General features: G+C 37.6%; 1 protein-coding gene across 1 annotated transcript; it reads left to right on the forward strand.

Annotated features, from left to right (window-relative positions):
• The first annotated feature begins 6821 nt into the window (after positions 1–6821).
• LOC141629783 (uncharacterized) lies at positions 6822–8472 on the forward strand. The gene is made up of 5 exons (XM_074442731.1): positions 6822–6903; positions 6997–7104; positions 7742–7817; positions 7924–8022; positions 8130–8472. The coding sequence occupies exons 1-5, from the start codon at positions 6845–6847 to the stop codon at positions 8241–8243; spliced, it is 456 nt and encodes a 151-aa protein (XP_074298832.1). The 5' UTR covers positions 6822–6844; the 3' UTR covers positions 8244–8472.
• Positions 8473–15547: the final 7075 nt, after the last annotated feature.

Here is a 15547-nt window from a genome sequence, read left to right on the forward strand (position 1 = left end):
ACTTTCACGGACGATTTGAGTAGATACGGATATGTCTACTTAATGAAGCATAAAAGTGAGTCCTTTGAGAAATTTAAGGAATACCAGAATAGGGTACAGAACCAACTGGGTAGAAAGATTAAAGCACTCCGTTCAGATCGGGGTGGCGAATATCTTTCAAATGAGTTTGATCAACACCTGAACGACTGTGGAATCGCTCTACAGTTAACTCCACCTGGAACACCTCAATTAAATGGTGTGACCGAATGGAGAAATCGAACCTTACTTGATATGGTTCGATCCATGATGAATCACACGGTAGTGCCTGATTCATTATGGGGTTATGCTCTTTTGTCAGCTGCTCTTATACTTAACCGAAGTCCGTCTAAAGCTGTCGACAAGACTCCATATGAAATGTGGAAGGGAACGGTACCTAATTTGTCCTTTATTCGGGTTTGGGGCTGCGAGGCTTATGTCAAGTGGAGACACGAGGATAAGCTCGGCCTGCGATCGGTCAAGACATACTTTATTGGTTATCCAAAAGGAACATTTGGTCATTACTTCTATTCGCCAACCGAACATCGAGTATTTGTTGCGGCTAGTGCGACGTTCTTAGAGAAAGAATTTCTCGAGAACAAGTCGAGTAATAGAACCTTCGAGCTGTCGGAGATTCCAGAACCAACAATCGAGGAACAGATGGAGGAAGCTGTACCTCCAACTGATGATACGGTTAATATTCCTGAGGAACCTAGGAGGTCGGGTAGAGACTCTCATCCTCCAGACAGATACATTGGTATGGTTGAGGAGAATGATGTTGTACTTCTAAAAAGTAATGAACCCGCAACCTATAAAGGTGTTATGGCCTGTTCCGACTCAAAGCTATGGCTCAAAGCCATGCAATCCGAGATGGACTCCATGTATGAGAATAACGTATGGGATCTAGTTGATTTACCTAATAAGGTAAAACCTCTACAGTGCAAATGGCTTTACAAAATAAAGCGTTCTGTAGACGCGCAACCAGATATCTATAAGGCACGACTTGTGGCAAAAGGTTTCACTCAAGTGCAAGGATTGCATTATGATGAGATTTTTGCACCTGTAGTCATGCTACGTTCCATTCGGATAATCTTAGCGATTGCCGCATTTCATGATTATGAGATTTGGCAAATGGATGTGAAAACCGCCTTCTTAAACGGTTATTTGGAGGAAGAGTTGTACATGGTGCAACCCGAAGGTTTCATAGATCCTAAACATCCTAAGAAAGTATGCAAGCTTAAGCGTTCCATTTATGGACTTAAGCAAGCTTCTCGGAGTTGGAATCATCGTTTCGACCAAGTGATAAAAGAGTATGGTTTCACTCGATCGGTCGAAGAACCATGCTTATATATCAAGTCGAGTGGGAGCAAGATTGTATTCTTGATATTGTATGTCGATGACATACTCTTGATTGGGAATGACATTCCTCTCCTTTCTTCGGTTAAAGAATGGTTGAAGAACCATTTCCAGATGAAAGATCTGGGTGAGGCACAACGTATTTTGGGAATCCGTATCTACCGAGATAGATCACGACGGACGTTATCACTTAGTCGAGTCTTATCTAGATAAGGTTCTTGAGAGGTTCAAAGATGACCAACTCCAAGAAAGGGAACCTTCCTATGACGACCGGGATGCGAGTTTAGCAAGTCTCGATCACCCACGACGCCCGAATGTATTGAGCGCATGAGTCGTGTTCCTTATGCTTCGCAATAGGATCGATTATGTATGCCATGATATGCACACGTCCATACGTGGCATATGCATTGAGTATGACGAGTCGGTACCAAAAGACTCCAGGTGAAACACTTTGGATAGCAGATCAAAAATATCCTCAAGTACCTACGGAGGACTAAGGATTGGGTATTGACTTATGGAGGCGATACTAAGCTATGCGCAACCGGTTACGCAGATGCTAGCTTCCAAACGGATCGAGACGATTCAAAATCTCAGTCCGGGTTCGTCTTCACTCTTAATGGTGCTGCGGTCAGCTGGAAGAGTTCCAAACAGAGTGTTGTAGCAGATTCTACTACTGAATCCGAGTACTATGCCGCTTCGGAGGCAGCAAAGGAAGCGATATGGATGCGTCAATTCTTACAAGGGCTTTCGGTAGTTCCTAGTTCGAATGACCTTATCACCATCTATTGTGACAATAGAGGTGCCATCTTCCAGGCTAAGGAGCCAAAGTCTAACAACAAATCTAGACATGTACTACGAAAGGCTCACCTGATCCATGATTACGTGGAGCAAGAAGAGATAGTGATTGACAAGATTGCGACGGATGATAACATCGCAGATCCTCTCACTAAACCGTTGAATTATGATAAGCATGTAGGGCATGTTAATTCCATGGGAATTAAACATGTTCCTAAGTTGTAGTACTTGATTATGGATTTGATACATTGTCTTTTTCATATATTATTTATAACTTCATCGTTATATATATATATATATATAATATTTTGTTTTTCATGTGGATTGTACTGACAACATTGAACGCCACAAAGTGAACTGAATTACATTATATTTGTTTTTGTCCGTAATCGCCAATGTGAGCTGATAACTCCGGCTATTATATTGTGCAGTCGATTGATGGTGGGTTCAACGAGCCATAAGTTAAACGGTTGACTAATCGATCACAGATACGAGATTATGACGATACCTCGTAGGACAATTTTTATTTGTGACAACGTAATGGAGTCCTAAATGTTCTATAACATTCGGTGCCAGGTCGTGGATAGGACATCTATTGTGTACCTAGAGTCGATTCTTTTGACTATCAACTGTCTCTTGAGATTAAGGCAGTTTTTGGGTGACTTTGGTTTCTTTCTCACGGTCTACCGTGAATCGGGGCTAAGTAGATTTTTTCCGGGTCATTTCATCTGTGCTTACATCTGCAAGATTTGAGTTGAGGAAAATATCCATCCCTTATCAGGTATAGTTATTTCTCAGGGCCACTCAAGGAGTTGTAACTGAAATGCATGGCCATGCTCGAATGTTGATTCGTTTATCAGTTATGTTACTCTCTAGTCGGGAAAACCACTCTTGATACTGATCGCTTGTAAAATACGACCTTTGTGAATTCGGATTTGCAAATTGTTTTACATTGAGTGGGAGAAATTTTAAAGGATATGAGAATCGGTTATCGCACATACACTTGTGAGGACAAGTGGGAGTTTGTTGGAGCTGGTGTCCTCCACAAATTAGTGTGATAACATTTGTAAATGTTTTACAGGTTCACAAGGGTATACTTCGTATTTTTAATCAGTTGATTAACGTTTACCTAATAACGGTTGGCTTGCTAGAAAGTTTGACGTTATTATCATACAGATGGCGGTGATCAACTGGTCCCTAAAGGTCACACCTATAGGACGTATTTGAGAAATGTGGTTATAGAAATATAATTACATTGATGCCCAAAATGACTAAAAAGTTAGTCAATGTGTTGATGAGATAATTATTTAATGAAAATTAAATAATATTAAGTTGAGACGAATTAACTGTCAATTCGTAAATTAAATATAATAAGTTATATTTAAATTTAATATATATAAGGTTAGTTTGGACGAATTAATCTGTTAATTCGTAGTTAAATATAATCAGTTGTATTTAATATCAACAAGTTGAATGTGTCATAGTGGTAATAGTGAGGGTACACATACCAAGAGGTCATGGGTTCGATCCTCACTAGATGACAATTTAACACACTTTATATATTTTTGGAAAGACCAAAAAATAAGGAAAAAAATACTCCTTATTTTCGGTTCAGGTGGCCGAAATTAGGAGGGTTTCCCTTTTCCTAATTGATTTCGGATTTCGGTCTATATAAAAAGAAAGGTGGAGAATTATTTCTAACCGAATTCTTTTTCTGACCTAGCCTTCTCTTTCTCATCACAAAATAGACAAAGACAATAAAATTTTACAGAAAATTTTAGATTGATTTCTAGCATAATCAAAGGGTATATCTTAGATCGTCTTGGGTGCAACTAATAGGTGAATATCAATTTTGATATTGTTCTTAGGCCAATTTTGCAAGGACCCGAGGTTAATTCTATATCTTTTTACTCATGCTTATGTATTTTATTTTATGACCATATATCATCTTTATTAGATCGTTATAATCCTTCATGTTAAAGGGAAGTATACAGATTATTTTCCACAAGATTAAGGGCACAAGACGTGCCCAACCTTTCTCTTGCAATTATTGATTATGTTTCCAAATACCTATAACAGAATACTGTATATGCAAGTAGTCCTTTATTCTAAATCTTAATCCAGTATAAATAAATGTTTATTACACCATTTTGCCTTCATTTCAATGATGTGCTCATAATGAATCTCTCTTTACAGACACTAAATCAAGAGCTGCTGAATATCGTTTGTTGTATATTTTAGGGTGCGTTCAATGTCATTGAAGAGCGTCATGATTGGTGTCTCCAAAAGTTGGGTGAGTTGTGGAGAAAATGGAAATGTACCTTGCATCGTAAGTGGATGTATGATGAGACTGGAGCTGTCCAAATGACACCACCATCCTTGTATAAGCAGATAACTCAAGATCACTGGAACTCGTTTGTGGCATCTCACAGTACTGAAGATTTTAAGGTAATATTTTCATCTTTTTTTCTCTTATACACATTAATTATTTTATGATAATATTTTACCTCAAACAATTTTTTTCTTGTATACTTCGTACTTTTTAATAAGGCAATAAGTAAAAAGAACAAGGAGAATGCTGGTAGAAGAAGAGGGACATACTATGGCTCTCGAGCAGGATATCGAGCAGGATATCGAGGGATTCGAGTTAAAGTCGTAAGTTGTTTGTATTTATTTGATATTATATTGACTTGCAATTTAAAAGCTAGCGTTAACTTTCATGAACTCTATTGTTTTTGTTAGAAAAAAGATTTAGCTGCCAAGGGAAAACAAGTGGAAAAAGTTGATCGATATTTAACTTGGCTAAGGGGTCACAAGTCTGACAAAGGGGACATGACTGATTATGTTAAGGAAGTCGCTTTGAAAATTGTAAGTTCAAGATATCTGTAATTTAGCATCTTAGCTTTTTTATGTTAAGGACATACTTTTCTTTGCTGCTGGTTTTGGTTTTTATCGCTTTTTCGAGGGCGTAAAGTGCGCTTTTTTTTCTTTGAAATCGTCTTTGTGTTGTTTAGTTTTTTATCGCTGTTTCGCTGCGGTTTTTATGGCTCATTAGCTACTGTTTCTTGTTTTGTAGGAAGCAATAGAAAAGGATGTTGAGGCTGGTGTATTTGTGCCCGAAGGACGGGAAGACATACTCGCTAAGGCGATAGGCAAGCCTGAGCATCCTGGCCGTGTGCGTGGAGTTCCTCAAAGTATATCCATTACTGAGTATTTTGGGAAGGGACCAAAAAAACCGACACGAGAAGAGTTGTACGAGAAGATAAATTGCATGCAAGTGAAAATTGATGACATAGAAAAGATGAAAGCGATGATGATGCATTTTTGGCAAACTGGTGAGAAGCCAAGTCCTGAAGTATTAGATGAATTTATGAAAGGGGTATCTTTGAGTACCGAAGGATCGAGAAATTCAGCATCTATGCAGGGGTATCATAGTCAATCACCAGAACTGAATGAAGAGCAATCACTACAAGTGAGTGAAGAGCCACTTCGACAGGAGACACATAGAGAGGAGACACCACGAGAGGAGGTTTATCGTGCTCCCAAGACCATTATTCCGAATATTTCTGACCCACCACCAAAGCAGGGTTATATAAGCTTTCATTTAAGACACTAATTTCAATTTCAAAGTAAATGAAAATAGTTTGAAATTCAGTTTTAACGTAAATGTTTAGGGCTGGAGAGCTTGTGTACTATCATTGCCAAGCAAATCACCAAAGATAGTGGCTTCAGGATTGGTATACCTATCAAGAAAGGACGAATTTATTACTGTTCATGGCATCTCCCTTCGTGATGGTTTTAGAAAAGTATCAATCAAGGAGGTCTATTCTGGGTCAGAAAATGCTGATTTACCAGTGCCTGTTGATGATATGATGACATTGATTCAAGCTAAGGGATCATTTATTCAGTGGCCGCAAAGTCATATTCATGGTCCTGATAAGGTAATTAAGATTTCTAGTATCTTAATATAAAATACATTTAACATTTATGCCGTCTATCAACTTATTTATGCTAATTTAAATAAACATGAAAAAGAATCATCAAGAAGAAAAAGCATTATCAAAGAAGTCCAAGCCTCAAAAGACTTCGCCCTTGATTCCGCCAGCAAACACTTTCCTTGGTATAAAAGTTAGTCGTGAGTTTAAGCAAAAGCAGAGGACTATGGATTTGAAGTTGTTAGAAACTGAGGCTCGGGTTTTAAAGGCAAGCGGGACAATGATCAATGTTGAGATTGATGAACATATATTACACAATAAACAAACTTGCAGCCTTAGTTATGAAGAGCTTGTTCATTTGTTGGATGAAGCTGAGATTGGTGCCTCTCACATTACTCTTTTTATGAGTTTTGCTGTTTTCTGTTCTTGATTTACAAGACTTTTCATTAATTTGTCAACTGATTACTTGCCTTGCCTTGCCTTGCCTGACTCGTTGTTACAGTAAAATTGCAGATTTCTATTCAATTCTAAATGGAAAAAATTTCACAAGTAAAAATGACTGTTTATTTTGATTTTATTTACCTTTTAGTAAAATTCATTTCTTATTGTGGTAGGTATTTGAGTGATGTTACCGAGACTATGCGAAGTACGAGTTCATATGGATTCTTGTGCCCACATACATTATCCCCATATTCCACCGGGTCCCGAATGAAAATTCTCGATCCGATTATATTGCTAGCGCCATGACTTGTACCGGATGTGGTAGAGGTCGGAAACTTATATTTGCTCCATATGTCGAGGGGTAAATATAAACTTCTTTTCATAGTATTATAATGATTATCTTATTGATTCACACATAATTAAGTTGATATGTTAATTTTTTTCCAACTCATAGTGAACATTGGATGTTGGGTGCGATCAATCCGGCTGAAAGTATAGTTTATTGGTGTGATCCTGCCGGATATGAGGAGCCTCGTCAATTTTTCGTGGATACAATTACTAAGTATGTGATTACGATCTCGAGAAAGTGACAGTTTTAATGTATGGAGTTAGTTGGGTTATATCATATGTTTGTGGATTTTAAGCTGATAAATTATGATGCATGTCTTGGACTCTACTCATTTGTGAATTGCAGTCTTTTTTCATTCTTGGCAATCTTAGAAAAGCTGGTCATTTGATATTAGAAGGCCGGGAATTAGCAACTGTAACATCAGATATAAGCATGAATTCATGCTGAATCAATGAAAACTCGAATACGCAGTTAATCTACTGTTTCTAATTTCTTACAGCATTTGTTATTTGCTTCTGATTATTGTTTTCTTAGGATTTTAGACCCCCTCCCTTCTATTAGCACACCAGTCCAGCAAATTGCTGTCAGCTGTATACTGATTCAGGGCCGTTTAACTCTTAGTTCATTCTAATGCACAAGCCAGCTATTAAATCTGTGTTTAGATAAGAGGCATGTAATCACACCAGTTTCTGTCTTTCAAGTAAATAGTATGCACCTGTTGGACCATAATTTATCTGGCTTCGTATAATTACTAAGTATGTTCAATGTATATGTGATCTTGTTTTTGCTATTATGCTTGAAATTAACATTTCATTAACTAAAACGGAATAAGTTCTATCAATATATACAGGGCCTTTAATAAAAGGAACTCTATAGATCTACTTGCCGGATATGAGGCCAAAGAGGTTGTTTGGAAAAAGATAAAGGTACTTCTTGTGTGTTAATATTTTAGTGTTTTAACATACTTTAGTTTTGGTTAATTTTACTTATTAAGTAGTGTGTATGTATTTATAATGTGAGCTTGTGTTTTAGTGCCCTATGCAGCCCAATGGTACCGTCTTATGTGGATATTATATTTGTCGATACATGCCGGAGATAATCAGAGGAAGATATGTTAGTATTATTCCAAATGTATGTTTTTGCTTCTTTATTTAAATCATTACAACCTATTTGTTTACTTTCATTTAGACGTCATGGATAGAATTTTTCTCACATATTTTCTTTGAATTTGTTTGTAGTTCATGCTTAAAGCCCCAAAGTCATATACACTTGAGCAAATTGATGAGGTGAAGGATATATGGGCCAACTTTGCACTCCAATTTAAGCCAAAGATAAGCGATAATGAAGTTTAGCTTAAGTAGGTTAGGTTTTGTTTTACTTTGCTTGTTTCGTTAAAGAACATTGAACTTAGAAATATTTATGTACGCTAATTCAAAACTTGTAGTTCGAATTTGTGGATCGGAGATGTATGTTGAGGTTAATGTAGTATTTGGAGATTCTTTTGGTATGATAATGCAAGATTTTACGCTATTATTGTAAGCTATATAGCTGATTTGAGCCATATAGGCTGGTTAATATAGTATTTGGAGATTCTTTCGTATGACAATGCAGGATTTTACGCTATTATTTTAAGCTATATAGCTGATTTAAGCCATATAGGCTGGGAATATTAAAAATAAAATTCTATATAAAAAAAATAGTAGGTACAAAGACGTCGGTTTATTTATTAACCGTGCCCTATTAATTCAAAATTATAGCGGTTGGTGCAAATTGAGCGCGGGAAATTTTAATAAAGAGAACGGTTCAATATCTGGAAAGAGAACGCAAAAGCAGAACGGTTCTGTGTTTAACCGTTCTAAAAGGGGGTACAAAAGAAGACGGTTCCAAATTGAACCGTTCTGTTTAAGTTATCTAAAGAGGACGGTCAGATTAGGAGCAACCGTTCTCTTAGGAAAAGAGGACGACCAACGGGAGCACGGTTCCCTTCATGATATAAGGACGGTTTTCAACCGTCTTCTTTCCTCTGTTTTGTAGTAGTGTTTGTTTTATATAACTAGTTTTAAACCCGTGCAAAAAAATGCATGGGTCATAATAACATGCGCTATTATTGGATACAGGACACATGAGCATATAAATGAGCGTTACTAAATGTTAATGTCATGATAATATAGTAAGTCTATAATTGAAAATTCAACATACATATAATTTAATTAACCTTTTTCATTCTGATGACATAATACAGTTTTCATCATTAGTGTACATATAATTTAGGGAAAAAGCACGGTTTTTATTCTCACGACTTTCATCATTAATGTAATTCAACTAATCGAATCAATCTATTAGTTGCCACTTCGAACGACTATCACGTGGAATGTGAATAAATCAGATAATATGTGACAAGAGTCCCCTTTGCCCTATACATTGATGGAAATGAGAATAACCGGATATATCAATTGCAAAATGAGGACGAATAGAAACTACACTCATCAAACTAACATCAGTAGTTCTTCCTTAAGATGTATATATCGTCTTACGAATAAAACGGATCAATAACACCTCACTTACATAGATAGGACAATTTTTTTTTTACTAATCTCAATGCATATTATTTTTAACTTATGTGCAATAATATTTTTATTTATGTGCAATATTATTTTTATCTTATGTACAATACTTTACACATATTAAGATTAAGACGGATATATCGGTCTTAAATAAGAATATGTGAACTATATATATCAAACTAACATAATCAAGTTAATATATCATACAAAAATTGGCTAAACTAAAGATCCGGTAATCTACAACAGCAACCCAACAATGAGATAATAATTCAATTCCACTCATCTCATACTCATATGGCCTGCAGTGTAAAGCATGAACCTTTGACAGAAATGATGAATCCTGACAAAGCCACAAGCACACACCTCCTCAGAGAATGCAGTAAACTCAGTAATTTAGTAAAAATAGTAAATGAACTCAACAATTCATGAAATTTGGAGGCAATGTAGTTAATATGGTAAACTAGCACTGATCTAAATTTCAGGATTTTACAAGCTCTCTAAGTATTTTAAGAAATTTTCACAACAGACTGGTACAGACAGATTCAAACACTCTCACAGGATTGACAATGTGACTGTTTTCTTTTGAATTTTCTGGAATAAAATGGATATAATTATCAAACTAATAACCATAGCAAGCACAGGAAATTAGTCTAACAATTTAAGCCTTAAGTTTGACACAATCACAGCAAGCACAGAAAGTATCAAGCTCAAGACAACAATGAGGTTCAATCAACCCACAACAAGCACATGATTGAAAAAAACTCACCCACAGGTACTTAATCAACACTTGAAAATGTTATTAAGCCTAACTTAACTGTAGGACTAAGCAAGAATTAATATTTTAGAATACTTGAGAGAAATCTCAGGTTTTTGTTCATTAATCAAAGTCTGAATATTACAGACGGCTGAAAGGTCCTTATATAGGCCTTGATTCAAGTTCAGTACAAAAGAAACCCTAAGAAATCTCATCCAAGGGCCAAGATTTGTTGCTTACATAGTACATAAAACAAGTGATCTATTTTAAAATGGCTGCATAAGGTGAAAATAAAATAACTAAGGTAAAACAGACTAGGGACAAAAGATTGCAGCTGAGTGACAGTGACAGGTTCTCCTTCTTAATGGCTTCTTTTGGTTGTTTCTAGAGCCGGCTGTCATTGGGTCAGTTCAAGGTCTTACCTTGCTTTAGGTAATATCTCTATTTTGGTAAGACATGGCAAAAGAAGTCACAACTCCAGCTCCCAAATGTTTAGCCAGAAATGGCAATTTACTTTTCTGCTTTTCTTTGATTGTCCTCTTCTGCAACTTGGCCTGTTTTTGTGAGATTTTAGTATAAAATAATCCCGGATCCCTAAGAGTTTTTTGTGCTTAATAAAACATGGGACCAGTTGGCCCTGGTGGCCACTGGTGGTTGGACTTGAAACTCTCAGAGTTTTCTTTATAACAGGACCCTGCACTGGTTGAATTGAGAGCTTGCCCTGCATTGCTTGAGCTTGTGTTGCTTGGACTCTGAACCTGGTTGCCTTGGCCTTGAGCTCCTACTTCAACCTCCCCTGGTTGAAAAGGGCTTGCCCTCAAGCCTAGTGCCTCCTCCCCCTCAGAATCATAATAGGGACTTAAATCTCCCACATTAAAGGTACCATGGACACCATACTCTCCTTGCAGATCAATCTTGTATGCATTGGGACCAATTTTTTCAACAACTTCAAAGGGTCTGTTTTGGTAAATTTCTATCAATTTAGGGTTAAAGCGGTCTTAGCGTTAGGTCTATGTTATGATTTGAATGATTGTTGTATGTTATCCTGTATGAGCGATGTAAACAAAGAACACAAGCAATTTTTGGTGACGCGGAAAACCCAATGTGGGAAACAACCGCGGGGGGAGACGGAATCCCACCAATATTTTCACTATAATTCGAGAGGAAGTACAGTTTGTTCGTTTACTGTGAGTGCTAGAGTTGATTCTTGTATTTTTCGATGATCTTTCTTCTTTGCATTGAGGCTCTTTATATAGGGGAGATAGATGAGCAAGGGTTTCTTGCTTTTCCTCCAAGTTATTCCTAATTTGACACCGGGTAGGACTTTCTTTCTTTGGATTTGGCAACAGATTGGACTCTCACAAGCTTCTTCCGCGCAGATCAAAGCCCACATCCTATGTTGCCCGCTGATGCTGCTACCCTGGCTCCCTGATATCCTGCATCCCGCAATGCTTCCAGGTCTGCTGCCCCAAGTCAGCCCATATCCAGATTTTGGGCCTAACAGTTTGCCCCCAATTTTCTGCGAAAAGTGCAACCCTAATTATTTGAGCGGGAAATTGCAGTGTATCGTTGAGTGACTTCTCGCATACTCCATTTCAATTCACATTTCTCAAAAACCCCAACTACCTAGTCCTATTTAATCTCACCCGCCCACCATTCTCTCTTTCATCATCATTTCGTCTCCTCAAACCCTTCAAATTTCCGCCTCCTCAAATCCCTTCTCGTCAACGTCCTTTCACTGTCTGTGCCGCCCCCTCCCGCCTTCTCAGGTACTTCTGCTTCTCTCTCCTCGTTTATCATGGCTAAGACCCATTTAACATCATCCTCCTCTACCACCATCGACCTCGAAAACGACGACTTCCCTTCACAGGGAGTCCTCAAAAGACCGCATTCCGGCGACTCCCACCTAACCCAAGAGGATATACCTAGGATCGCTATGCTTGGGTTGGGTGATGATGTGGTGATCCTCATCCCCAAACCTGGTCAGAAAGCAGACGCCTTCCACGCTGGGTGGATCTGTTTGTACACTTATCCCTTCGCCCTTGGCCTTAGATTCCCTTTTCCCTTGATGATTCAGGAGTTCATTCGTTTGAACTCCCTACCCACGGCCCAAATCTCCCCTTATGCATGGAGAATCCTTTTGTCCACCGTTGCTCTGAACAACAGCCTGGGCGCTGAGATTGGATTATCAGATCTGGCCCATAGGTTTGAGTGTCGGTCACTGGGGCACGGCCAATATACTTTCAGGGCTGACACGGCTATCGTGTACCCTGTCAAAGATAAAACCTAACGGTCTCAACTAAAATGTAGTAGAGGCAGTCGAGTATCGAATCCACAGGGAGGCGGTGCAATTATCAGTTGCCTAATTCTAATCTTAAGGTAACAAATGGGGGTTGTTTGAATTGGTTGCTAAACTACGAGATTTAAAAGAAGAGAAATAAAGTAAAGAGCAGTAAAAGCAAGGAAATAAGATTAAACTATCAGATAAAGAAGGACATGTCGGGAATTCGGTTCACTACGGTAGTCCAGTGACTCGGCTGTAAATGACTCAGACGAATTAATGTAAGACGGATGTTGAAAGGTCCTTTCGGTCCACTTTCTATCCTAAATTACCACTAACTTAACTTTCATCCTCATTAGGGTAGTCTACTGTTCATAGCAGGCCTATTTAGTCCAATCTTTCGATCTAGGAGTAATTTTAGCCAGATTAAAGGATGACATAGAAGCGTGCACTCAACTAAGTCGAAAAAATACAATTAAATTGCTATGGTGACAAGGTCTCACAACTAATTCATCTAATTCATTTACTACATCGTCACATTTCTACCGCAGATCCCCTAATCCCAACATGAAAGGGGTTTAGCTACTCATGTCGCTAATTAAACTAACAGCAATTAAATTCCCAGCAATAAACATTATGAAATAAACAATAAATCGCATAAAAGAGAAATTAGGGCAGAAGAAATAATGAGACAAACAAAGAATTAGAGCAAACAAAAGGTTAATTATTATTAAAGGAAGAGAAGGAATTACAATCAATGCGAATCCGGCGTAGAAAACAATCGAATCCGAGCAATAATAATCCCAAAACAAGGTTACAGTCAAGAAGAATGAAGTACGCAGTAAAAGTTATATGTAAACTGACTAAGATAAAAGCTAGATAGTCCTAATGACCTAGTAAAGCGTGCTTAAATAGCAAAGTAAATAAGTTTAGCGGAATAAACATTCACACGGGCTGATTAAAGCCCATAACCATCAAAACCACTCTATCGAGTGAATTAAAACCACTCGATCGACCAAATCCTCAGCCAAAACTACTCGATCGACCAGAAAAGTCCTCGATCGAGTAGATGGTCTTTCTGCAAGTTAAGGATCGAGTACAAAGTGCTCGATCGACCACTCTGGGACGTAGAAACCACTCGATCGAGTGGTAAAACAGCTCGATCAAGTACTTTGACTTCATTTCAGCTCGAGTCCGCGCCTTAATGCCTCATAATCCGTGCCATGACGCTTCCAAACACCGTATCTCACTCTGAAAAATCCCGTCTCCTCTAAATGCATGCAAAAAGGACGAAAAAGAGTATGATTCCACTACTTCCGCGTTCATTTCTACAAAATGGACAAAACGAACCAAAGTAGCCAATTCGGGGCAAAATACCATAAAAATAATATAAAATTGCATAGAAATACGTGCTGAAATAGGCTAAAAAGACTATACATTAGGCACGTATCAAATCTCCCCAAACTGAACCTTTACTCGCCCTCGAGTAAACTCAAAACTATACACAACCTAATGGAACGGAAATGATAACTCAGAGCTAGCTTAACTTGTCTACTTGAACCAATTTAATGCAACAAAAACTAACAGTTGAAGCTAAGCAATTAATACGAAAACGAGTTATAAGCTGTTCAGAAATATAGCCGACCTATCGACCTTGCAAGACCAACAAAATCGGACTCTCTCATGGTCACTCTTCTCTCATGAAGCAAAGGGTGAATGTTATATGTAAAAGAGAGAAGAAAAGACAGTCACTCACCTAACTGCGACCTACATAGCATGCATGCAACAAAAAATGAAAGACAATTCAAGTACTAATGCACGCACTCCAACCAATAATGTCCGTCACAGCCGAGGGCTTACAAATAATATGGGAATAGTGAGGTTCAGGTGAGAAAAGGCAAAACATGTTATGGAAATGTGGAGGTAAAAGCGTCAAGCTAGTTCCTAACAGGACCATAATGAAACCATCCGAATCTCAACTAACTGAAAAACTAAGTACAAGTGTCCTTCAATTGGCACAAAGCTCACTAAACTCAAACACAATCTCCTCAAAAAAAATATAGAATAAGAATAGAGGAGTCAGATGGTCAAAAACAACACCGTCTGAAATAACTAACTGAAACAAGAACAACTTCTTTTTTTTTTCTTCTTTCTTTTTCTCATGTTTTCTAGCCTTTTTTTTTCATTTTTTTCATTTTTTTTCTTCATGTTTCACGTTTTTCACCTTTTTTTTTCCTTCTTTTTTTTTTCAATTCCCCTTTTTTTTTTTCTTCCTTCCTCAATTTTCCAACAACCCCAATCAAAGAAATACGGGCCAAAAATGCAACCATAAAACTCATACCCAAAAGAACATACTAACTAGCTTGACTAGGCAGGCTTAATTTGGAATGTAGCTAATGGGTAAAAAAGGGCAAATCTGGCTTATGTGGAGCTAAATGGGTGAAAAATATAAAGAAAGGGAAATCTGCAAGCACCTCCCTGCATGTGACACCAACCACAAATCCGAATATGTGCATTTGACGAGAAATTGAATGTCATAAATGTGCAAAATAGACGAACATGCTATGCAAGGAGTACTACTCAAAATTCCTAATGAACTGGTCATGAATGTCACCAGTTATGGGCTCTAATATCTCAGAATTTTTAAGTAGTTTGCCAATTTATCAGGTCAAGTCTAAACAGTCAGCTATATTTGAACAGAAACTCGTAGACTATGCGTATGACAAAGCTAATAACTATCAATAAAATGCAAGGTTCAAGTAAAATGACAAGTTATAGTGCATTGTCATCATGGAAATCTATCATTCCGACTCAACCTATATGCAAAAATAAACGTGAAATTGTTTTGATTTTTTGAAATTTTTTGATTTTTTTTTTATTTTTAATTGAGAATAAACAACAATGCAAAGCTGAAAAATAAACGTGAATACAAAAAAACAAATGCAAATGCAGACTCAAAAGGATGCAATACCCTCCCCAAACCAAAACGGACAACGCCCTCGTTGTCCTCCAGCATACACCAGCAGATATATACAGGGGAACGGTAATATACAACCG

This window comes from Silene latifolia, chromosome Y (genome assembly GCF_048544455.1).
Source record: "Silene latifolia isolate original U9 population chromosome Y, ASM4854445v1, whole genome shotgun sequence".
Lineage (NCBI taxonomy): Eukaryota > Viridiplantae > Streptophyta > Magnoliopsida > Caryophyllales > Caryophyllaceae > Silene > Silene latifolia.

What these genes read in the sequence shown, in the direction of transcription:
- LOC141629783 (XM_074442731.1), top strand. Translation starts at nt 6,845, where the DNA reads ATGACTTGTACCGGATGTGGTAGAGGTCGGAAACTTATATTTGCTCCA. An exon ending in TTCGTGGATACAATTACTAA is followed by an intron (nt 7,105 to 7,741) that starts GTATGTGATTAC and finishes CAATATATACAG; the next exon opens with GGCCTTTAATAAAAGGAACT. An exon ending in TTGTTTGGAAAAAGATAAAG is followed by an intron (nt 7,818 to 7,923) that starts GTACTTCTTGTG and finishes CTTGTGTTTTAG; the next exon opens with TGCCCTATGCAGCCCAATGG.